Source organism: Prunus dulcis, chromosome 7, assembly GCF_902201215.1.
Source record: "Prunus dulcis chromosome 7, ALMONDv2, whole genome shotgun sequence".
NCBI classification, from domain to species: Eukaryota; Viridiplantae; Streptophyta; class Magnoliopsida; order Rosales; family Rosaceae; genus Prunus; species Prunus dulcis.
The window spans coordinates 2,076,149-2,100,408 of record NC_047656.1 but is presented as its reverse complement, the minus strand read 5'-3'; the positions used below and the strand labels follow the sequence as shown (position 1 = coordinate 2,100,408).

General features: G+C 42.8%; 2 protein-coding genes across 2 annotated transcripts; both read right to left on the bottom strand.

The window, feature by feature from the left end:
• Window positions 1–127: 127 nt before the first annotated feature.
• Window positions 128–3,798, bottom strand: LOC117634034 (MDIS1-interacting receptor like kinase 2-like). Its single transcript, XM_034367935.1, has 3 exons — window positions 3,673–3,798; window positions 943–3,565; window positions 128–522 (listed from the first exon to the last, which is right to left on the bottom strand). Exons 1-3 carry the CDS (start codon window positions 3,796–3,798, stop codon window positions 128–130), a joined length of 3,144 nt encoding a protein of 1,047 aa, XP_034223826.1.
• A 4,303-nt stretch (window positions 3,799–8,101) lies between these two features.
• LOC117634031 (MDIS1-interacting receptor like kinase 2-like) lies at window positions 8,102–10,593 on the bottom strand. The gene is made up of 5 exons (XM_034367932.1): window positions 10,130–10,593; window positions 9,571–9,782; window positions 9,294–9,499; window positions 8,596–8,986; window positions 8,102–8,502 (listed from the first exon to the last, which is right to left on the bottom strand). The coding sequence occupies exons 1-5, from the start codon at window positions 10,591–10,593 to the stop codon at window positions 8,102–8,104; spliced, it is 1,674 nt and encodes a 557-aa protein (XP_034223823.1).
• Between the last annotated feature and the right edge of the window lie 13,667 nt (window positions 10,594–24,260).

The window sequence follows — 24,260 nt, the reverse complement described above, 5'->3', positions numbered from 1 at the left end:
AGTTGGCAAATTGATACATTCATACATTACGAAAAATATTTCTAAATACTAATAGATTACAATAATCCAAACATCTAAGAAGAATTAGAATAAGGCAGACTCCAATGAAAAGCAGCACATGTCCTGATCAGGCAGTGAAACCATCAAGAGCAAGCAATTCACCACATGTTGTCATATGTAATGGCTTTGACAAATGCAGCCTCTGCGTTGATGACAGGAGCTGAGAAACTTTCTTCATTGTTGGACGACACTGCGAACTGGGATTCAAGGATGCAAATGCGATCTTCACCAGAGAGACCACCTCCCCTGCTTCTTGTTTTGTGGGTGGGGAGATGCGCTGGTCCAGAACTTTCGAAATTGGCATTTCAGGGGCAGGTGATGCAGATGAGGACGAAGATGATGCCCCGGATGATAAAGATGATAAAACATCTCCTGGATGGCTTCCCATAATTATTTCCAGTGTGACAACTCCAAAGCTATAAACATCGGACTTTTCGTTCACTTCCATTGTATATGCAAGCTCTGCTCAGAAAAAGCACATAGAAGAAATTGTATCATGCATCAATTGTGCACACGTATAATAAGAGACTCAGATTGAAGTGTTCAAAACATTGCTTTGCAGAAAAAGGAAGTGAGGAAGTCACAATTTCCCAATCAAATTAATAATTGATTGAAACACAACCTACAAATTCGAGGAAATTTGGTTCTTTTTCAGAACTAAAAAAGATAGCTTAATAGAAGCTGGACGGTGAAGAAAAAAAAGAATTAAATAAGAAAATTTTCCATCATCATTCACATAAAAAATATCTAATAGTTTTATTTTCTAAATCAAAGAAATCCAATGTGTTTATGTTACCGCTCCTAATGATAAAAATGAAGCATTGGTATAAAAACAAAAGCTTAAAAGTGCTAAATACAGAGAACAGGGAATCACAATATTACCTGGTGCCATGTAACCATATGTGCCTGCAGCGGTAGTCCAATTAGTTGAGTCTGGATTTAAAAACTTAGCAGTGCCAAAGTCTGAAACACAGGCCTCATATTCAGAATCCAACAAAATGTTCTTGCTTGAGATGTCACGATGTACAATCGGTGGCAAGCAATCGTGGTGCATGTAAGACAAGGCATGAGCTAAGCCTTTAACAATATTCACCCTTTTACTCCACCCCAACTCTGTAGCTTCTTCATCTTTGCTCAACATTGCGGCCAAGCTACCTCTTTCAAGATACTCATACACCAAAAATGAGTGTCGTTTATGTGTGCAGAAACCATAGAGCTTGACAATATTCCGATGTCTTATCTCACTAAGTGCCCTTACTTCATTCAAGAACTCCTTCTGAAATTCTGTCTCGCCATCCCATAGTAGATGAAGTTTCTTCACGGCCACTACGTCTCCAGATGACAAATTCACTATGTAGACGCTTCCATGTCCTCCCTTCCCAATGCAATATGTGGAATCAAAATCTTCTGTTGCCCTTATGATTTCCTCATACATTGATTTTCCATCAAAATTTAAAACTGAAAAGGAAATTTCTCCATGCATGTGATTTTGTTTAGTATCGTGATGCTTCTTCTTTCTTTGCACTATTACAAAGATAATTGCAAAGAAAGCAAAAACAAGTACAAATACCGCTAGAAGAGAGAATATTAACTTGTGGTCCTTTTTTGAGCCATATGGATGTGCATTGCAGGCTGGCAGCAGAACTCCAACTTTACCACACAATCCTTTGTTCCCTTTCAATCTTTCTGGCAGAGCTTCTCGAAATGCACTGATGTTAGGAAGGGGACCTTCCAAGTGATTGTAGGATATGTCAACGTACGACAAGCCGTGCATCTCTTCGAAACTTGATGGTATGGAACCCGAAAGATTGTTGTGGGAAAGATCAAGTGTCCCCAAACTCTGCATACTACCCATTTCTGATGGTATCTTACCTTCAAGTGAGTTATGACTTAAATCCAAGTCATTCAATTGAACTAACTTCCCCAACTTAAATGGAATTGCTTGAGAAAACTTGTTGTTGCTCAAATTCAAGTAGTGCAATCTGAACAAGTCAACTAGAATGCTGGGAATTGACTCATTCAATTTGTTTGTTGACAAGTCAAGATATTCAAGATCATTCAATGATCCGAATTCCAACGGTATACGACCCAAAAGTTGATTTCCATTCAACATCAACTTGACCAACAAAGACAACCTCCCGAATTCTTTTGGGATCAACCCAACTAAATGATTTGAAGAGAGATCTAGCTCATGAATTTGGGTTGCATTGCCTATCTCAGGTGGGATGCTCCCAGTAAGGTTGTTTCCCGCAAGTAGTAGGGTTGTCAACTTTGGGCATTTTTGCCAATTGTGTGAGATTTCTCCGTACAAGTTGTTATGGCTTACATCTATAAAATCAAGATTTGGATAGACACCAAACTCTTCAGTTATATTGCTTGTAAATTGGTTATGTTCAAGACGGACTCTGACTAAGCTCGTGCAGTTTTTCAAGCTTTTGGGGATTGGACCAGTCAAATAGTTTTTGCCTGCCACAAAGTATGTGAGTTTTCCACCTTGGAAAATATTTTGGGGCAGATAACCAGAAAATTGGTTTCTACTCAACTGCAAACTAGTCAAATTCTTGAGATTCTCTAACTCTTGGGGAATGGAGCCGGAAAGTTGGTTCTCGCGTAGGCATAAGTAGTCCAAGTGTCTCAAGTTAGCAAATGAAGTTGGAATTGAATCTTTGAGTTGATTAATGCTCAAATCTAGGAATACAAGAGATTTCAAGTTCCCTATCTCCTTGGGAATCAAACCAGAAAGTTGGTTATCGCTTAGGGATAAGGTCTCCAAGTTGCTCAAGTTAGCAAATGAAGTTGGAATTGAATCTTTGAGTTGGTTAATGCTCAAATCTAGGAATACAAGAGATTTCAAGTTCCCTATCTCCTTGGGAATCAAACCAAAAAGTTGGTTATTGCTTAGGGATAAGGTCTCCAAGTTGCTCAAGTTAGCAAATGAGGTTGGAATTGAATCGTTGAGTTGATTAGTGCTCAAATCAAGGATTACAAGATATTTCAAGTTACATATCTCCTTGGGAATCAAACCAGAAAGTTGATTGTTTTGCAAGTACAAAGTGTGTAGCTTTATTAAGTTACCAATATTTGGAGGGATGAGACCAGTTAAATTGTTATCGAGAAATTGTAGTTGTACAAGAGATTTCAAGTTCCCTATCTCCTTGGGAATCAAACCAGAAAGTTTATTACCATAGAGATAGAGATAGGTAAGATTTCTCAACAGACTGATTTCTGGTGGGATTCTCCCAGAAAACTGATTGTTCGAGAGATCAAGATTGTAGAGTTTGGAGAGGTTACTGATTTGAGGTGGGATGGTATCAAATAGTTCGTTTATATGGAGGTCAAGATATTCAAGATTAGGGAAGGACAAGAATGAAAATTCATGTAGCGTACCTTGTATACCACAAGTGGAAAGGTCTATCTTTCTGACACTTCCAGCTGAGTTGCATGAAACACCAGTCCAAGTGCATGGGCTTGTTCTTGGTTTGGGCTTGTTCTTGGTTTTGGATTGCTGTTGGAAGAATTGGTGGCATTAATATTATGAGTGGGAGGGTCGTACCAGGTGAGGTTATTGAGGGCTTGATTTTGAAATAAGCTGGCTTTCCATTTGAGAAGAGCCTTTGCTTCAGTATCAGAAGTAGAAGTAGCAGAAGGAAAAGCAACCCAATTTGGTGATGAAACATACAACAAGATGACAAGGCAATGAGGCAGGAAGCATAGTTTAGCGGAAGTTAAAGATGTCATGGTTATTGTTTGTGTGGTATGGGCCGTGCCTTACTACTTATATATAGTGTGGGTTAGTCTTTGGGGTTCAGTAGTTGAGCATTGAAAAGTCTTTGAGAGCGTATTCCTTATGCTCTTGATTCAGTTGTGTGAGAACCCGTGGTTTTCTTATGGGTATGCAGAGAACTGATTCTTGGACCTCAAATTCACACGTGAATGTCACCATGGTGGCAAGGGACAATGAAATTATTGTTTTCATTTTTTCTTTCCGACAAGGAAAAACATTTCTAAGTAACAAACGGTTTGGGGTTTTCACACTGAAAGTCTTTGTCCCTTTTCTTTAAAGTTGGAATTGCAACTTTTGCATTTTCTCAAAGCATGATTAACATGTGCCTTAGCCAGACAGAGGAAATAGTATAGTCCTGTCACGACTAGAACAATTCAAAAAAAACATGTTTCTTGCTTTGCTTTACTGGAAAAATTAATCCACTCCAGCTATCCCCAACAAATCTGAAGAGGAATAACTCGTCAATGTAATTTCATCCATGCCATTCGTTTCCATCCTTTTTTTCTACTTTCTTTCTGACCTAAATCATCAAGAATAAGTTTCAAAGTAATGATAGTTGTATACATTTCAGTCCCATTTCCTAAATTTTGATGGGTGCATTTTTGCTCATCATTTTAACTCAAGGTGTATCATTACTACACTTTTCAACACTTGACATGGGTCTATGGGTATAATTATGGTTCCAAAAATACAAATCAAAGAGTCAACTATGGTTATGCCCATGTCAAGTGTTGAGAATAGTGCTTAGGATACACCTCGAGTTAAAGTGATAAGCAAAAATATTTCCAAATTTTGTTAACATTTGTGACATTGCAAATTTTGATTCAAGTGCTTTGACTTTCACGCACTGTTTGTGTCATAATATGTTTGTGTCATAATATGCACTTTTATCCAGGTTTAGTCCTTGATGGATTTATTATGAGCTAACTTATGGCTTATATGACCTGATTTCATGAGCATTCCAGAAGTGATTAGCTTGAAATTTGAGATGTGAATTTTTTAATAAATATGGACACATGGCAGCTTAAAATCTTATTTGAAAATTTAATCTGAAAATTTATCCGAAATATGACATGAGAATTTTATAAATAAAAAATGACACGTGGCAACCGAAAATCTTATCCAAATTAATGTTTTAAATATAAAAAATAAAAATAAGTTAAAGTGAATAGTATTTGCCATTTGCCATGGTAATGGATAGAAACACATCTTGCCTTTTGCAAGGGCTGCCACTATTCACATAAATAGTAACAGCACTTGCCTTGCACTTGCCCTTTGCCATGACAAATTGGTGGAAGTGTTCTTAGCTTGCTTGCTTTGTAATTGAATGAAAGCTATTTCTTTAGATTTTTTTTCTTTCAAAAATCGGTTATTAGGTGTGTAAAATATATATATATATATATATATATATATCGGTTCTATTATATATTTATAGTTGTTTTATTAAACCCTGTAAATATTCAAGTTCACCCAACGATATTTTTTTTTTAAAAAAACACACATTTAAATTCAAGTTTAACCCTATTAATAAAAGTTCCCTAATGTTTTAAATTTAGAAGAAGTGAATACGTGCATTACTACTTACCAAACATAAAATCTAGGTCATCGACCAGTAAACTTTTTCTGGGCATACATACATATAGCTCTTCTTTGATCGCTTATGGTTGGCACATTGGCTTATACCTTAATCAACTCAAAGGGGACCCCAACATCAGNACACAAAAACTTACTTTTGTCATTCACTTTTCTATCCCTAGACAAAGTTTTTATTTTCTAATCAAGTAGACTGGATCGGTTCTTCGCTTTTGTTAGTGTAACTTTAATTTCTTGCATTTTTCGTTACGTTATTTTAAGATTCAAGCTTATTGCTTTACTTTTTGTTATCAAATTTACTTTAAGTTTAATTTGATTTCAGATTTATTTATTTTATCGTCTTTGTTGTTCATATTGTTCTTGTTTCATTCTTACTTTAAGTTCTTCGATCTTATTTTTCACTTACTTTCTTGTTACTTAGTTTAATCCCCTTTTAATTTAATTTGTGTCGTTATTATTAAATCCCAAGAAGTACAAAAAATACCCATACGCGACTCTGAGGAAGTAAAAGAACCTAGGCCAAGAGGAGTTTCCTTACTTGTATTATAAGGTTATTGTTTGTGTAGATCTGCTAAAGAGCATAATAATATGTTATAAAATCCAAGTCTTATGATTTTATTATGTGGCCTATTCTCTTTTCCACAATAAAATCAAAATGTCTTCAAAGTTCAAGACTTGGAAAGGTCATTCCATTTTTTTTTTCATTTTTTTTAATTGGAAGACGATTTGGGAAGACTTTTTTCACATCTCTCTCACAAAGCCAAAGAAAATACATACAAAACGTTAAACCATGGCATTGGACAATGAAATTATTGTTTCATTTTTTCTTTCCCTCTCACAAGGAAAAACATTTCGAAGTACCGCTTTGGTGTTTTCACATTGAAAGTCTTTGTCCCTTTTCTTTAAAGTTGGAATTGCAACTTTTGCATTTTCTCAAAGCATGATTAACATGTGCCCTAGCCAGACGGAGGAAATAGTGTAGCCCTATCACGACTAGAACAATTCAAACAAAACATGTTTCTTGCTTTGTTTTACTGGAAAAATTAATCCACTCCAGCTGTCCCCAACAAATCTGAAGAGGAATAACTCGTCAATGTAATTTCATCCACGCCATTCATTTCCATCTTTCTTCTTCTACTTTCTTTCTGACCTAAATCATCAAGAATAAGTTTCAAAGTAATGATAGTTGTATACATTTTAGTCCCATTTCCTAAATTTTGATGGGTGCATTTTTGCTTCCCACTTTAACTCAAGATGTATCATCACTACACTTCTCAACACTTGAAATGTTTCTATCGGTATAATCATGGTTCCACAAATGCAAATCAAAGAGTTAACTATGGTTATGCCCATGGATACATGTCAAGTGTTGAGAATAGTGGTTAGGATACACCTTGAGTTAAAGTGATGATAAAAAATATTTCCAAATTTTGATAACATTTGTGGCATTCTAAATTTTTATTCAAGTACTTTGACTTTCATGCACTGTTTGTGTCATAATCTGCACTTTTATCCAGGTTTAGTCCCTGATGAATTTATTACGAACTAAACTTGTGGCTTATATGACCTGATTTCATGAGCATTCCACAAGTGATTAGCCTCAAATCTTGAATTGTTTTAAACCCTGAACCCTTCAAAGTAATGATAGTTGTATACATTTTACTCCAATTTCCTATTCCAAATTTTGATTTAACATTTGTGATATTCTTAAGGCCCGTTTGATAACCATTTTAGCTTTCAATTTTTATTTGTAAAAAAATTATAAATATGAAACTCATTTGGTAATTGTTTTTAATTTTCAAATAAAAGATGAATTGGAAATTGTTTATAAGTTGTTTGATAATTGTTTTCAGTTTTCAGTTTTATGTGAAACTTGAAAATGAAATTTTCTTGGGGTCAAATTGTGAATTTGAGGTTATAACATGAAAATGCATGTTACAATACAGAGTCCGTAGCATTTTTTGCTGAATTTTTTGGAGTTTAGGATGAATTTTTAGTGAATTTCTAAGGCTCGGACTGGGTCCGAGCTGAATGCAAGAGTCGGTCGGTCCCGAGGGTTGGACTAGAGTAAAAACAAATATCAGTTATTAAACAGGATCATCTTATTTTTGTGTCATGCTCAGATAAGGTACTCAAAGTACCATACAGAGCATGGATTAGTTACTCAAGTGTGATGTTAGGACCTAATCCTATGAACTATCTGATACTAAAAATGCATGGCACTATCAAAGCAAAGAAAAAAAAAACGACAGTGTGGATTGGAACCTAATGCTGCAAAACCTGCTACATATCCTTATTTATTTTTCATTCTTCACTTTCATAAATCTCTCTTAGGTTCAAACAAAAATGGCTTTCAAAAGAGGAGAGTTATAAGCTAACCTTGATGAAGTCGAGGATAACTGCTGCATCGGAACTCAACTTCATTTCCACTAACTCATTTGCTACAAGCATACATCCTTTATCTACATTATCACCACCTAATTCTTCAATTCATGATGTAGAAAAGAAGAAAAAAATGTAGACCCTATTTGTGACCATTATACATTTGGTCACTACTGACCTTTCTTCTTTTAATCAACATTTACAAGTACAAATATCTAAGAAGCATTAGAACAAGGCAGACACAAATGAAGTGAAATACAGAGAAGGCAGCACATATCCTAATCAGGTAGTGAAACCATCAAGAGCAAGCAATTCACCAAATGTTTTCATATGCAATGGCTTTGACAAATGCAGCCTCTGAGTTGATGAGAGGAGCTGAGAAAATTTCTTCATCATTGGATGACACTGCGGACTGGGGTTTAAGGATGCAAATGCTATCTTCACAAGAGACACCACCTCCTCCGCTTCTTGTTTTGTGGATGGGGAGATGCGTTGGTCCAAAACATCCGAAATTGGCATTTCTGGGGCAGGTGATGCAAATGACGATGACGATGACGATGACGCCTCGGATGATATAGAAGAGAAAACATCTCCTGGATGTCTTCCCATAATTATTTCCAGTGTGACAACTCCAAAGCTATGAACATCGCACTTCTCGGTCACTTCCATTGTATATGCAAGCTCTATTTAGAAACAGCTCACACAAGAAATTGTATCATGCATAAATCATACACACCAAGTACAAAAAACAGAGATTTCAGTGGTCAAAACATTACCTGGCGCCACATAGCCATATGTGCCTGTAACGGCAGTACAATTGGCTGAGTCCAGGTTTAAAAACTTGGCAATGCCAAAGTCAGAAACACAGGCCTCATATTCAGAATCTAGCAAAATGTTGTTGCTTGATATGTCACGATGCACAATTGGCGGCAAGCAATCGTGGTGCATGCACGACAAGGCATGAGCTACACCTTTCACAATATTCACCATTTTGCTCCACCCCAACTCTTTAGCTTCATCATCTTTGCCCAACAATGAGGCCAAGCTTCCCCTTTCAAGATACTTATACACCAAGAATGAGTGTAGTCGATGTGAATAGAAACCATAAAGCTTCATAATGTTTCGGTGTCTTATCTCAGACACTGCCCTTATTTCATTTAAGCATTCCTTTTGAAGATTCTAAAGGTTGTTCTGTAACATACGGAGTTTCTTCACAGCAACTACATTGGCAGATGACAAATTTTCTCTGTAAACGCTTCCATGTCTCCCCTTCCCAATCCAATGTGTTGAATCAAAATCTTCTGTTGCCCTTATGATTTCCCATTAAAATTTAGAACTAAAAGGAAATTTCTTCATGCTTGTGGTTTTCATCTTTATCCTTGTGCTTCTTCCTTCTTTGCACTATAAAGACAATTGTAAAGAAATCAAATAGAAGTACAAATACTGCTAGAAGGGAGAATGTGATTCCAAATACCCGTTTTCGGTGCTTTTTTGAGCCATGTTCATTGCAGGGTGGCAGCAGAGCTCCAACTTTGCCCCACAATCCTTTATTCCCTTTTAATGCTTCTGGCGGAGCTTCTCGCAATGCACTGTTATTGGGAAGGGGACCTTCCAATTGATTGTAGGATATGTCAACGTACAACAAGCCGCGCATGTCTTGGAAATTTTTTGGTATGAAACCTGAAAGATTGTTGTGGGAAAATTGAACGTCAACAAACTCTGCATGCTTCTGATTTCCGATGGTATCATACCTTCGAGTGAGTTATGACTTAAATCGAGGTCAGTCAATTGAACTAACTTCTGCAACTCCAATGGAATTGCTTGAACCAACTTCTTGTTACTCAAATTCAAGTAGTGTAATCTGAACAAATCTCCTACAATGCTTGGAATTGATTCATTCAATTTGTTTGTTGACAAGTCAATATATTCAAGATCAAGCAATGATCCGAATTCTGAGGGTATACTGCTAACATTATAGAAATTAGAGAGAAGAACAGAAGAATACTTGAGAGAAAAACCAGAGGAGTAAACTCAGAAATGTTATTAAGAAGAATAGTAGAGATATGTAGCCGCTCAGGCTTTTATACAATAGAGTTGTGCTTAATATCTAAGTAGGCTCTGTAACTAACTCACATGAATATTACAGCTAGTACAGCTGTGAGCTATACGTGATAGACCCACGTGACTTGGCTAATAACAGATAGCTAACCAATTCTAGAAGCTAAGCTAACTAATTCTTATTTTGGTAAACATCCCCCCTCAATCTCAGCCGGGATACCCAGTCTGAGATTGATACAATGTTTAACAAACACAGGGCCATGTAAACCCTTGGTAAAGACGTCTGCAATTTTCTCTTCAGTAGGAATGTACTGCACCATGATATCCCTGCTTTGAACTCGTTCTCTAATAAAATGAAAGTCTATATCCAAATGTTTTATCCGAGAATGTTGCACAGGATTTGAACTGAGAGCTAAGGCAGAAAGGTTGTCACAGAACAATAATGGAGGCTCAGGAAGATACTCATGTAAATCAGCCAATACTTGTCGAACCCAAGCAATATCGGCAGCTGTATTGGCAAGAGCCCTATACTCGGCTTCTGTAGAGCTCCGGGAAACAGACCCTTGCTTCTTAGATTGCCAAGACACTAGATTTGAACCAATGAAAACTACAAAGCCAGTTGTAGATCTGCGTGTAGATGGATCTCCTGCCCAGTCTGCATTACTGTAAGCATGAAGGTGCATATCACCAGGAGAGAAGGTAACACCATACTCCATAGTACCTTGTATATACCTCAGGATGCGTTTAACCAACAAGAAATGAGTCTCAGAAGGATTTGTCATATACTGGCAAACGGTATTACAGAATATGCTAAGTCTGGCCTTGTAAAAGTCAGATACTGAAGAGCGCCAACAATGCTACGATATAAAGATGGATCTTTCAATGGTTCACCTTCAGTCTGAAGCACTTGTGTATAACGCTTACAAGGTGTGGAACAAGCTTTACAAGTTGTCATACCAACCTTTGCTAGTAGTTCCTTTGCATACTTCTGCTGGCTAACAAAAATTGAACCTGTACTCAGATATGAGATCTGTAAGCCCAAGAAATATGTTAACTGCCCCATGTCTTTCATTTCAAATACAGAACTTAACTCCTCAATTGTAGTTTGAATAAGGCTTGTACTGGAACCCGTAAGGATAATATCATCCACGTATTGTTCACCCGTTTTCGCGTTTACTCCTGTGATGGAAGGGCGAAGTTCCCCACTGGCTTGGAGACCATGTACTGGTCAACAAGTCAGCTTTCTTTGGTGTGCGAGTGTGCCACTGCTAGCAATGTAAATCCTAGCAGACTTCTTTTTAGAATAGATAACTTGCGCCCCAAGTTAGTGACTTCTAAAACAAACGATTGTGAATTTGGGTGAGGAATATCTCCCAAGTAAGTTCTTTTCTTGCCTCAGACTGGTGAGGACTTTCACAATTTATCTCAGTATCAAATGGCTGTTCTGGCCAGAAATATTTCATAGAAGTTGGGCTGTTTCAGGCAGAACTGCCTTTTACAAAACAATAAATATGCATATTGACTCTAGGAGGGTTAAAAGATGGCCGGAACTCCGTTTCTGCTTGGATGGAAGGTTCTAGTGTGGGCTGGACTGGACGCGCCTGGGTCGGTCCGTACTGCTTTGTTACTTCAAATGCTAGGCTGACCTATAAATCGATACCAAAGTTCGATTTTGGCAGAGCTTTATGTTTTCTTCACGCTTCGTGAGGCCTTTTGAGTGGGCAGAACTGCAGCTTCTTCAGTTTGAAGGGGACAGAAGTGGCTGTTCTCGATGGTCTGATGAGCTAGGGATTACAATACGAGAGTTGTTCTGCTTGGGCAGGACTCTTCATGAGTTCGCTGAGGTCTCCACGTCTGTGAAAACTCAAACTCTGCTTGTCTTGGCTTTTGCTGAACCAAATTTGTAACGAGAGATCTCGTTTTAGAAGACTTATTTTCTAAGTCTAAACTTTGGGATTTTGATCTAAAGCTGGTTTTTCTTGGAATCCAAGTGAGCTTTTGACTGTTTTCTTGTTGTTGTTTTTTTTTGATTGATGAATTGAGTGTCCTTTCTTTCTTGCTTATTCTTGCTTTTATAAGAGACCTTCTTTTGGAGGTGGTTTTAATTTTAATAATGGGCGGCAAAAAGATCTCCCAAAATGTAAAGCAGGAAAGATTTTTATCAATTATGGCAGATAGGCTCTCAGTAGTCACCTCCTATAGCAATCCCTTCCCTGGTTTCCTGGGTGGCAGCTTTCTATTTCAACGCCGCCGTCTGTGTGAGCTGATTTTATGGCGTTTTGGTTTTTCTCTTATATTTTCTGAACAACTCCCTGTTTCTTGTTTTAAAAAGCGTGACCTGTGAAATCTTTGGAAGATGGTGTATTGCTTTGGAGCAAAATCTCTGAATACAAATGGGCTTTTGATCTTCTGTATGGCAGTGTTTCAGAGATGTCTCTTCCCATATAAAAACTCTAGTTGAAAATGTTGACTTTTCAAAGCTGAGGTAGCCACGTGGGCATGTTTTTAATCTCTTGGGTTTGAGCCCAACAAAAATTGTGGGCTGATCATTGAAGCCTTAATGACAACTTCCATTTTTGGTTTTTCTTGGGCTGGGCAAGTAACTTCACCATGGGCCTGTTTCTGGATTTCTTTGGTGTGCCAAATTTAGGCCCAAACACGTATAACGAAAGAATAACTATTTCAGAACTTTCTTTCTTAACAAACAGGCTGGGATCAGACTGAGAAGCTTTGAAACCAATGGCAGGTAGGTATCCTGTGAATTTGGCATTCCATTCCCTAGGGGCTTGCTTTAAGCCACAAAGAGATTTGCGTAACTTGCAAACATATTGAGGATGAGTGGAATCCTCGAAACATGGAGACTGCTTCATATAGACTTCTTCCTCAAGATCCCCATGTAAAAATGCGTTCTTTACATCCAATTGTCTTAACTGCCAACGATGCATAGCAGCTAAACTAAGAATAAGTCGTACAGTCGTATGTCGAACAACAGGGTTGAAGGTTTCTGAATAATTGAATCCCTGAGTTTGACTAAAGCCTTGAGCCACTAGCCAAACTTTGTACCCAGACACACTTCCATAGGAATTTCTTTTCACCTTGTAAATCCACTTGCTACCTACTATATTCACACCAGGAGGAGGAGGAGGAACCAGTGTCCAAGTACCCTAGGTATTCAAAGCTGAGATTTCCTCTTGCATAGCAGTGACCCACTCAAGAGAATATCGAGCAACTATGTAACTAGATGGTTCATCCAGTTCAGGCAGAGCAAGTAAACTAGTGTGATAACACTCATCATCTGTAAAATCTTTTCTTTTAGTGACACCAGACTTTGATCTGGTTTGCATAGAATGGTGATTAATAGGAGAGATATCTGAAACACTAGAGGAACTAAGACTAGGAAACAACACATCCAATTGTTGATTAGTAAGAACTGGCAGAATAGTGGGACTTGGCTCTTGATCATGAACAGCAGATGGAGAAGAGAATTGTGATGTGCTTGGGCCTGAGGAAGAAGACACAGAGGCAATAGGAACAGGAGGAGTGACTGGAAGAGCAGACAATGGAGGAGGAACATCTGCACGAGACAGTATAGGTAAAACAACAAAGATGGGCGCACTAGAGGTTGATGCAACCGAAGATGAAGATAAACCTAAAACAGGGACGCCTTGTTTAAAAGGAAACATACTTTCATCCTGAACAACATCTCGAGACACAAGCAACTTGGCAGTAGACATATTGAAACAAAGAATGCCGTTATATCCCATGAGGTGGCCTAGGAAAACACATAATGTAGTTCGAGCCTGAAGCTTGCTCTGATTGATGGATCTGAGACAGGGATACATAGCAGTACCAAAAATCCGTAAATGCTGAATATCTGGGTGTTGAGGAAATAACCGAAAATAAGGAGACTTGTGATCAAGAACTTTGCTAGGCATGCGATTGATAAGATATATAGAGTGAGACATAGCATGAAACCAAAAGTGTTGAGGAAGAGAAGCCTCTGACAATAAAGTAATTGCAGTCTCAACTAGATGTATGTTCTTCCTCACGGCTAAACCATTATGTTGAGGTTTGTAAGGACAAGAAAACTGATGCACGATGCCTTTGGGACTAATAAACTCATGAAATCAATTGCTAACATATTCACCACCCCCATCACTCTGAAAGTACTTGATAACTACGGAGAATTGATTCACCACAAAAGCATAAAACTTCATAAAATGAGTGAACACCTCTGATTTTGCAAACATTGGATAGATCCAAGAGAAACCAGTAAACTCATCAATGAAAGTAACAATATGTCGATATCTTTGAAAAGATTTATAAGGGGATGGTCCCCATACATCGCTACGAATCCGATGAAAGGGAGTTACAGCTTTATTATGATGAGTAGGAAATGGTAAACTATGCATTTTACCACTCAAACAATATTGGCAAATGTGAGGGTGAGAATCTACTATGGGAGGTAAGCTAGCAGACTTAAGCATACTATGAACCACTTCATTAGTAGGATGACCTAACCTACTATGCCACAAGGAGAACTTGACCTGTTGTCCAAGATAAGCCACTTCATGATCAGCAGCTTTATTAGGAGGTGAGAAAGAAGCAGCCACACCAGGAATCGGATAGAGACCACTATGACTCCTCCCTGTGAGCAGCACATGTTTGGTGACCTTGTCTTGTATAGAAAACCCAAAATGATCAAATATCATAGAGCAATTGTTCTCCTTACCAAGCTGATGCACGGACATCAAATTAGTAGTGAGTTTAGGGACATGGAACACATTAGACATGTGAAAAATAGAAGAGGAACTAGAAACGGAGGCATGACCAATATGAGTGTTTACACCATAGTGAACCGAGTAGACCCAGCATCAAAGCGACTAGCACCAAGGCAGCCACGCCTTCTTCCCTGCCGAAGGAAGACACACTTCCGAGGTGCCAGACACCTGCTGAAGCTCCCAATTGCCAAACCTAATCTCCAGGACACGTGTCGCTACCACGACGACTTGCACAAAGTCTCACATTGAAACTTTGTGCAAACTTCCTACTTTCACCTCCCTATAAATAGGGAACAGTACCCAAGTAAAAAGGATAACTACTTTCTCACTTTTACTATTACTCTGCCAAAGTTACCACTTGTAGCTGACTTAGGCATCGGAGAGCTTTCGGCCGGCACCACACCGGTGTCCGAAGCTTAACGATTGCTTCTCCCATTTTGTCTTCTGCAGGTCCCCCTCTAGCCTATTTCACCAAGGGCCTCAGCTCTCTTCCCTGCTGAAGACTCCACATACCTCATCACTAAGTTGGACTCAGTATTGGTCGGGCCATTTTGAGTATCAACAGTTTGGCACCGTCTGTGGGAAATCAACACTAGAATCCCCTCTTTCTCTATCAGCCAAGCTGGCTCCTTCAGCCATCATGCCCTTTCACCTCTTCCTCACCCCACACTCTGCTGTGCCGACAGAGGATAGCCGCGATACCCAGCAACATACCCCCCGTGAAGGTACTTCCCGAAAGAAATCTTTGGGAGATGCCACTCTCTAGGCAGAAGTGGAGCACCTCCGCGACAGTATTACTAAAATGTCAGAGAAATACGAGCATCTTCATTGCAGGAATGTTGAGCTAGAGCATGACTATCGTGCTTTAAAGCGGAACTGGGAGAGGACTCACACCCAGGATGCCCAACAAGATCTCACCCAGAATGTTGGGCATACCTTGCCAAACCAGCCAGTACATTCCAGCCATAGTGCCCCAGCCCAATCTAGGCTACGCAAGGGTAAAGGCCACCTTCATCCGGAGCTAACCCAGTCGCGACTCCTTTGCATTCCCCCACTGAAAGACCGGCCCCATGAACCAGTCAGGATCTATAGAGATTGCAAGGACAGTATCTCGGACCGTCAACCAGGGCCGATCCCTATCCCTGTTAACCTCAAAGACCCACCGGTGACACACCTGGGCCCCTCACTGGGCCCTGCCCTCTTATCCGACGAGGAGGGCGTCGGGGACTCAGATAGTTGGGAATTTTATAATTCAGAAGCCTGGCCAACTTACCACACCTAGGCGTTGGAAGATTGGGAACATTCCCCCGCCCCTATCTACCCAACCCCCAGGCCTTTCGCACCCGAAACTCTTCCTCATGCCGACCCGACCATGAGGCTTCTCTTCGAAAAGGTTCGGCGTCTAGAGAGCGAACAACATCGCAGCCATCAACCCCTCTGGGCAAAACCACGACCGGGGCCTTTTACTAAACGTATCATTCACTACCACCAGGAGAAAGATATCCAGCCGCTCCGCATTACGTTCTACACTGGCACGAAGGACCCTCTCACCCATATCAACTCCTTCCAGTCTGCCCTTGGGTGCAAAGGCCACACTGACGAAGGCATGTGCCTCCTCTTCCCTTCCATCCTTAGCGGCGCGGCCTTAAACTGGTTCTATAGACTCCACCCCTGCACCATCAACTCGTTCGACAGTCTCAAGCAGACCTTCCTGGATCATTTTATTATCTAGACTGATCGCCTATACTCCGTCGACGACTTGTATATGCTTCGGCAAGCTGAGGACGAACCCCTCCATGACTATGCAGCCAGGTTCAGCCACGAATACTCTCGTTGCCCAGAGACTGACGATCGTGCTGCCTTCTGGGCTTTTAAGAATGGCCTCCGCGAGTCCAACTTTTGCTACCTAGTTCATAGCAACAGTTGGAACACATATACAGAGCTAATGAAGCAGGCAGCAGTCCATGCCAAGGCTGAATACTTCAATTCCAAGCGTGGCCCAGCCAACCTGGCGCGTAACACTTTCGCCGATCCTCCACCTGCTTCAGTACCTGCTTCAGCCCTACCTCAGCATTCTACCCCTTCCCCGAGTACCCAGGGTACCCAACAACCAAAACGGAAGGATAGCTACCAGTATCCCTTCAGCAATAACAAACGTAGCAGACATGGTAACCACCACCAATCTAGTGGAGGCAACCTTCCCAAGACAAGTGGTCGGGCCCCACTTCCCTTCACACCCAGGCCCAAGTTCGAGGTTTTTACCACCCTCAACACCACCTATGAGAACGTCCTGGTGCTTGAAGCCCCTATCATCCCTAAGCTACCCCCCGGAGACTATCCGGCAAGCCTATGCTAAACACGGGTGTCTTCTGCTGCTTTCATCAATTCAGAGGCCATGACACCGAATCTTGTGTTGTGTTGCGCAACATAATTTAAGGGCTCATCCGTGAGGGAAAGCTGGACAACTATGTGCACAACCTACCACCCCCGCCTAACCCTCACCAACGACAGATCAACATGATCTCCACCATCAGTGGTGGTCCTACCCTGGCTGGCACCTCCAACAACTCCATCAAACATTATGTCCGCTCCACCTATGCGCACCAGGTCTTCAGCACCGAGCAGGGACGCTTGCCGAAGACCCAAAAGTCGGGCTGGGCCCCTATTACCTTCTGCGAGGAGGAGGAGCGTGGTGTTATCCTCCCCCATGATGATCCACTCATTATCCGTGCTGACATTTCTAACTTCGACGTTGGGCGTATCTTGGTGGACATGGCAGCTCGGTCAGTGTGATGTTTGCTGATGCCTTCAATGAGCTCCAGGTCCCGTCTCACTTACTTGACCGAAGCATCACACCCCTTGTGAGCTTCTCGGGTGATGTGGTCCAGCCCATTGGCAGCATTCATCTCCCTATATCAATTGGGGCCGCACCCCAGCGGGAGACGATCACTACCCCCTTCCTTATCGTTGATTGTCCCACAGCCTACAACGTCATCCTTGGCCGCCCCGCCTTGGCCCAAATAAGGGCTTTTATTTCCACACATATGCTGCTACTGAAGTTCCCTACGCCTAATGGCACAGGCACGGTGCGCGGCGACCAACTCGGCACTCGAAGCTGCTATGCTTCAGCAGTCAAATCCACCAATCGCCAACATAGAGTGAGGCCCTCGCAGTAACCAAGGCTCTCGCCCTCCTCAAGCTGGCACAGAAGGACTTGAGGACCCAAGGGAGGAATCTATCACACAGCAGGCTGAACTTGTGGAAGACCTAGAGCTGGTTACTCTTCATGATGACATCTCGGATCGGCAAGTCCAGATCGGTACCTCCGTCTCGCAAGAGCTTCGCTCTGACCTCATCGCCTTCCTCCGCCTCAACTTCGAAGTCTTCGCATGTTCCTACAATGACATGTCCGGCATATCACCAGACACCATATCCCATAGGCTCAGCGTCAATCTTGTCGTCCGACCCGTCCAACAGAAGCGTCGCGCTTACGACCCCGAACGTTATGAGGCCATGAGGGCGGAGGTGGATCGGTTGAGTAGTATCGGATTCATCAGGGAGGTTGACTATCCTACATGGTTGGCTAATGTCGTGATGGTCCGTAAACCAAGAAAGGGCTGGCGCATGTGTGTAGATTACACCAACCTTAATCGGGCCTGCCCGAAGGATAGCTTCCCCCTACCCGGCATTGACCAGCTGGTCGACACCACAGCTGGCCACGCCCTCCTTAGCTTCATGGATGCTTGCTCAGGTTACAACCAGATCTTCATGCACCCCGAAGATCAGGCCCACACCTCTTTCATTAGTGATCGTGGCCTCTACTACTATAAGGTGATGCCCTTCAGCCTCAAGAACACCGGGGCTACTTATCAGCGTCTGGTGAACCACCTCTGCACCCCACTGATTGGCAACACCATGGAAGTATACGTTAATGACATGCTAGTCAAGAGTTGCACAGCTGACAAACACATCCCTAACATCTCTGCCATGTTCACCATCTTGAAGCAGTATAAAATGAGGCTCAACCCCACCAAATGTGCATTCGGGGTGGCTTCCGGCAAATTCCTTGGCTTCATGATCAGCCAGAGGGGTATTGAGGCCAATCCAGAAAAGATCCAGGCCATCTTAGATATGACAATACCTAAGACGGTCAAGGATATCCAAAGCCTTACAGGGCGTGTCGCAGCCCTGACCAGATTTATCTCCAAGGCCACTGACCGCTGCGCCCTATTCTTCAAGGCACTCAAGGGCAGCAAGCGAAGTATCACCTGGACTGCTGAATGCGACACGGCTTTCAGCGAGCTCAAGGAGTATATGGGCCAGGCCCATTTATTGTCAACCCCTGAGCACGGAGACATCCTCGTGATTTATCTCTCCGTCTCAGTTTCGGCAGTTAGCTCTGTGCTCATCCGATCAAAGATAACGCGGAAAGCACCCAGTGCATTATGTTAGTAAAGTATTGCAGGATGCCGAAGTTCGGTACCCAGACATCGAAAAATTGGCGTTCGCCCTGGTCGTCTCGCCCAGACGCCTCCGACCATATTTCCAAGCTCACACCATCCATGTCTTAACCAACCAACCGCTCCGACAAGTGTTGCAGAAACCAGAAACTTCTGGGAGGCTGGTTAAGTGGGCCATTGAACTTGGCGAGTTTGATATTCACTACAAACCCCGCCCGGCTACAAGGGGGCAGGCCTTCTTATGCGAATTCACGGAGCCCCAAGCTTCAGCAGCTACCCAGCTCGTAATCGAACCCAATCTCCCTCCGAGCCAAGACCACACCGCCAGCAAAGGCACTTTCGACCTGACCCAGCCCCTATGGACTTTATTTGTGGATGGCTCTTCTAATGCCCAGGGGTGTGGGGCCGGCCTCGTTCTCATCTCCCCAGACAAGGTTGCCCTCGAGTACGCCCTCCGCTTCAAATTCCAAGCCTCCAACAATGAGGCCGAATATGAAGCACTCTTAGCTGGTCTTCGACTAGCCAAAGAGATGGATGCCAAACAAATTCAGATATTCAGCGACTCACAGCTCGTTGTCCATCAAGTCAACCAGGACTTCACGGCCAAGGATGCCTCTATGATGGCTTACCTCCAGCACGCCCGGCACTTGCTCGTAATCTTCCACGTCCATTCTATAAACCAAGTGCCATGCTCTGAGAACAGCCATGCTGATGCATTGACCAGATTGGCATCAGCCTTGGAGCAGGGCATAGGTCGCCACATTCACATCGAATTCTTGGACTAGCCCAGCACACAAGCCCCACTTATCTGTACCATTGATCACAGCCCTACATGGATGGACCCCATCCTTCAATTTTTGCAGAACCAAACACTACCGGCTAATTCTACCGAGGCACGACGCGTTCGCTATCGCTCTGCCCAATACCTGATCATTAACGGCTCCCTATACAAGCGGGGTTTCAGCCTTCCTTACCTCCGATGTCTGACTCCAGAGGAGGGTCATTATGTCCTTCGAGAAATCCATGAAGGCATCTGCGGCAACCACTCGGGCGCACGCTAACTGGCTCATAAGGCAATTCGCCAAGGATACTTCTGGCCTTCACTCCACACTGACGCCCAGGCCTTCACCCAGAAATGCGACAAGTGTCAGAGATTTGCTAACATTCCACAACTCCCGATAGAACCATTGACAGCCATGGTCAGTCCTTGGCCATTTGCCCAATGGGGACTGGATCTCATTGGGCCGATGCCAGAGGGCAAGGGCCAAGTCAAATATGCAGTTGTAGCCGTAGACTACTTCACCAAATGGGCTGAAGCCGAAGCCTTAGCCACCATCACTGCAGCCCGCATCGAAACCTTTGTGTGGCAAAGTATCGTATGTCGCTTCGGCATCCCCAACTCCATCGTCACAGACAATGGCCGGCAATTTGACAATGCCAAATTCAAACAATTTTGTTCTAACCTCAAGATTCGTCTGTGCTTCGCCTCCCCAGCCCATCCTCAGTCCAATGGCCAGGTCGAAGCCGTGAACAAAATTATCAAGAAGACCCAAAACAAAACTTGACAAAGCCAAGGGCTGCTGGCCAGAACTACTTCCGGAAGTCCTCTGGTCCTACCGCACCACCTTCCGTACCTCCACCGGTGAAACGCCGTTCTCTCTATCATTTGGTACCGAAGCCGTGGCACCTGTAGAAATTGGCCAGCCCACATACCGAACCTCCACTTACGATGCCAAGGCCAATGACGAGCAGTTAGCCCTAAACCTCGACTTCATTGACGAGCTCCGTGACCAATCCAGCATGCGCAATGTCGCGTACAAACAACGCATCGCCAAATACTACGACTCCCGAGTCAAGCCCCGTGCTTTCAAAATGGGGGACTGGGTCATGCGCAAGGTTTCCTTGGCTACCAAAAATCCTACCGAAGGTACCCTCGGCCCTACATGGGAGGGTCCTTATGAGATTATCAAAATCTGCCGCCCCGGCACTTATCAGCTTCGCGATCCCACAGGCAAGACGCTGCCTCATCCCTGGAACGCTGATCACCTCAAGTACTACTACAAGTAAACATATCTAGACCCTAGGACAATACTTTGGTCTTGAGCATTGACTATACCGTAGAAGTAAACATATCTAGACCCTAGAACTCTTGTACCTTCTGCCTTTCGGCACCTATTTAAATGAAACGCCTGACTCCGGCTAATTCATATCCACTCACATGATTATCATTTTACTAGCACAACTGATATCACATAACAACAAGTCTCATATCATAAGCAAATCAAAATAACCTTGCTCCGCGCAAGGTAAAATGTTCATACAAAGTGTTTTTAAACAGCTGGAATACATAAAGAAGGCAACGCCTTCAAGACTCAGTGGAAGGGGCATTCCCAGTGGCCGGCTCCGCCTCTGGCGTGGGGACAGTGGCATCAGCAGTGGGACTCGGTCCAGGAGGCTCGCCACTGGTATCAAAGTTAATCTCGACCGAGGGGTTGAACCTAACCAGCCTATTCTCCCAGCGAAGCTGCTTATCAACTAGTCGATCCATAATGTAACTCCTCAGGTCCTCTGAAGTTCGAAACGACTCGACTGCTTCGAGTCGAGTAGCAGCTACCTCCTCGGCCTTCGACCTCTTCAGCTCCTCCACCTCCTTGGCTAGAGCCGCCTTTTGCAACAACAGGGTGTTCTTCTCTTGGATAGCCTCCTGCGCCTCCGCCATCTTGCTCTTGGCCATCTCATCACGCCTCTGGATCTCTTTATCTGCCTTGGCCATGCTGGCATACATCTCTCCAAAGGTCTGCAAAACAAAACAACATCAGTCAGCCCAAACAATAATGATCCGAACAAATTCATAAACAAAGCCACAACTCACATAAGTGGAGGTGAGGATCGTCTTCTGGGCCCGATCTATGTAAGAAGAGGATGGGGTTCTGGCCAGAGCCTCGGGGTCACTCTTCACGCCTTCCAGGAAGACGTTAACCAAGGGCACCTCTTGCCGGTGTAAGGCTAAGTTCACCTCCTTCTTCTACTGACGTTGCCTACCGAAGTCCACCTTCTCCACCCCTTCAGCAAAAATGTCCTCCATGCCAAAGGGGAGCTTCGGCAGCGCCTGTAGATCAAAGGGTAGAAGTCTCGACCCCGCCCCCATCACATGCTGATGAGCTTCCTCCAAGGCTTTCCTCTTTCCCAGCCTGTCAGCAACCTGGCCCTCATCATCATCTCTAGGGCGCTTCCCAATACCCTTCTCTGCCTTCTTGGCCCGAGACTCCCTTAGTCGCTTCTGCATCTCGGCATCATCAATATCCACTGCCACCTTCGTGCTCCCTCTTATAATACCCGCCACTATCAAAACAAAACAAAACGAACAAAACAACTACGTTAGTCACAACCACAAAAGGCTCAGAAGATAACCAATAAATGTGACCCAGGTACTTACTTCCTTGCAGGAGTCCAGACTCCAACAGATTCTTCTGAGTGACTAGGTTCCCGCACTCACACTCGGTCTCTGATAGCTGTGCCCTCACCCACTCAACCTCGTCTTCCTGCTCCTTAGAGATACGCCCCCACTTCACTGAACCTGCACCAAAGGTTAGATACTACTTAGCCATTTACACTGGCACAGGCAAAATAGAGAACCAAGAATGAGAGCAAAAACAAAACACAATCAAACATCAAACAATCTTAAGGGATGGGGCCAAGGAACTATAGACTGGAAGTGGGTAGGAATGTGTTGGATAACGCTCTTCCCTGGCGGACACTCCCAGTCACCATACACCATGCACCACCTATTCCTCTAGGACTTTTGCGTAGTTGGCTTGTGACTAATAAAGTAGCCCCTCTCCTTCGCCTTTCGGCAATTGGCTTGTACCCAGCCAAAATTCCTCTGCTGCTTCGAAACCGAGTACAAATACAAGAACTGCTCAAATGTTGGCTCCCCCAACCCAACCAACCACCAAGCGATATACATCCCATGGAGAAGAATCACTACTACGATTTCATATTTGCGCGACGGAAGTTTGCGCGACGTAGAAAATTTCGTCGCGCAAGAAGCACTGTTGCGACGAAAAAAATATTCCGTCACGCATACAACAGCTAACTAGCGCGACAAATAATTTCGTCGAGGAAAGAGTCTATGCGCGACGTTAAATAATTTCGTCGCGCAAAGGTGGCAAAGTCTATGTTATTGGCGCCAAACTATTGCGCGACGAAATAGATCGTCGCGCATGACTATATTGCGCGACAATTCCAGTATTCGTCGCGCAAAGATGGACAGAAAATTGGCTCCTATTATGGCGGTAAAAAAATCTTTCCGACGAGAGTTTTCGTCTCAAAAGACAACTTAGCGCGACGAAAAAATTAACCGTCACGTAAGAAAACGAGGGAAACTTATTTTGGGCGCCAATATGCAGGTGGGTTTTTGCACGACGGAAGTGTCGTCGTCGCGTAAGTTTAATAGTTCTTGTGCGACGAAACAGTTTTATTCGCGCGACGAAAGGTAAACTTTGCGCGACGCCGGATTGTATACGCGCGACGGAATTTTGTGCGACGAATAATTTTGTTCGTCGCGCAAAAAAGCAGATGTCGACACGTGATTGCGCGACGGAAATGTTGTTTTGTGCGACGAAAAAGTGGGTTTTCGCGACGGCGTTTCGCGCGACGAATTTCCCTTATTCGTCGCGCAAAGTCCTTCTTCTTCATATTTGTATCTGCCATTGCAGAGGCAGAATGCAAAAATTGCATTCTGCCTCTCTCTCACTCTCCCTCCCTGCTGCTGCTCTGCTGTGAATTCTGTACGTTTATTAGGTATGTATTTTTTGTCGTTAGTTTAAATGTATTAATGTAAATTCGTACTAATGCTATTAATTTTGTTCTCGTTAGGGATATTTGTGATTAGTGATTGGTGGAGAACGATTGAGAAGGTATGTTATTGTAAAAGTTTGTTTGTTATGTTTGTACTTTTTTTGTGAAGTTATATGTTTATAATGTTGTGAAATTGTGCGTGACGTAGCACAATGTGTTGCGATGTACGAAGTTAATTGAAATTAACTTCGTACATTTATTTTTATGTTTAGTAACACGTAGTTTCCCGCTCGAGATTAGTTGGATTTCGTGCATGGATGCGTAAGGCATGACTGCGGTCCA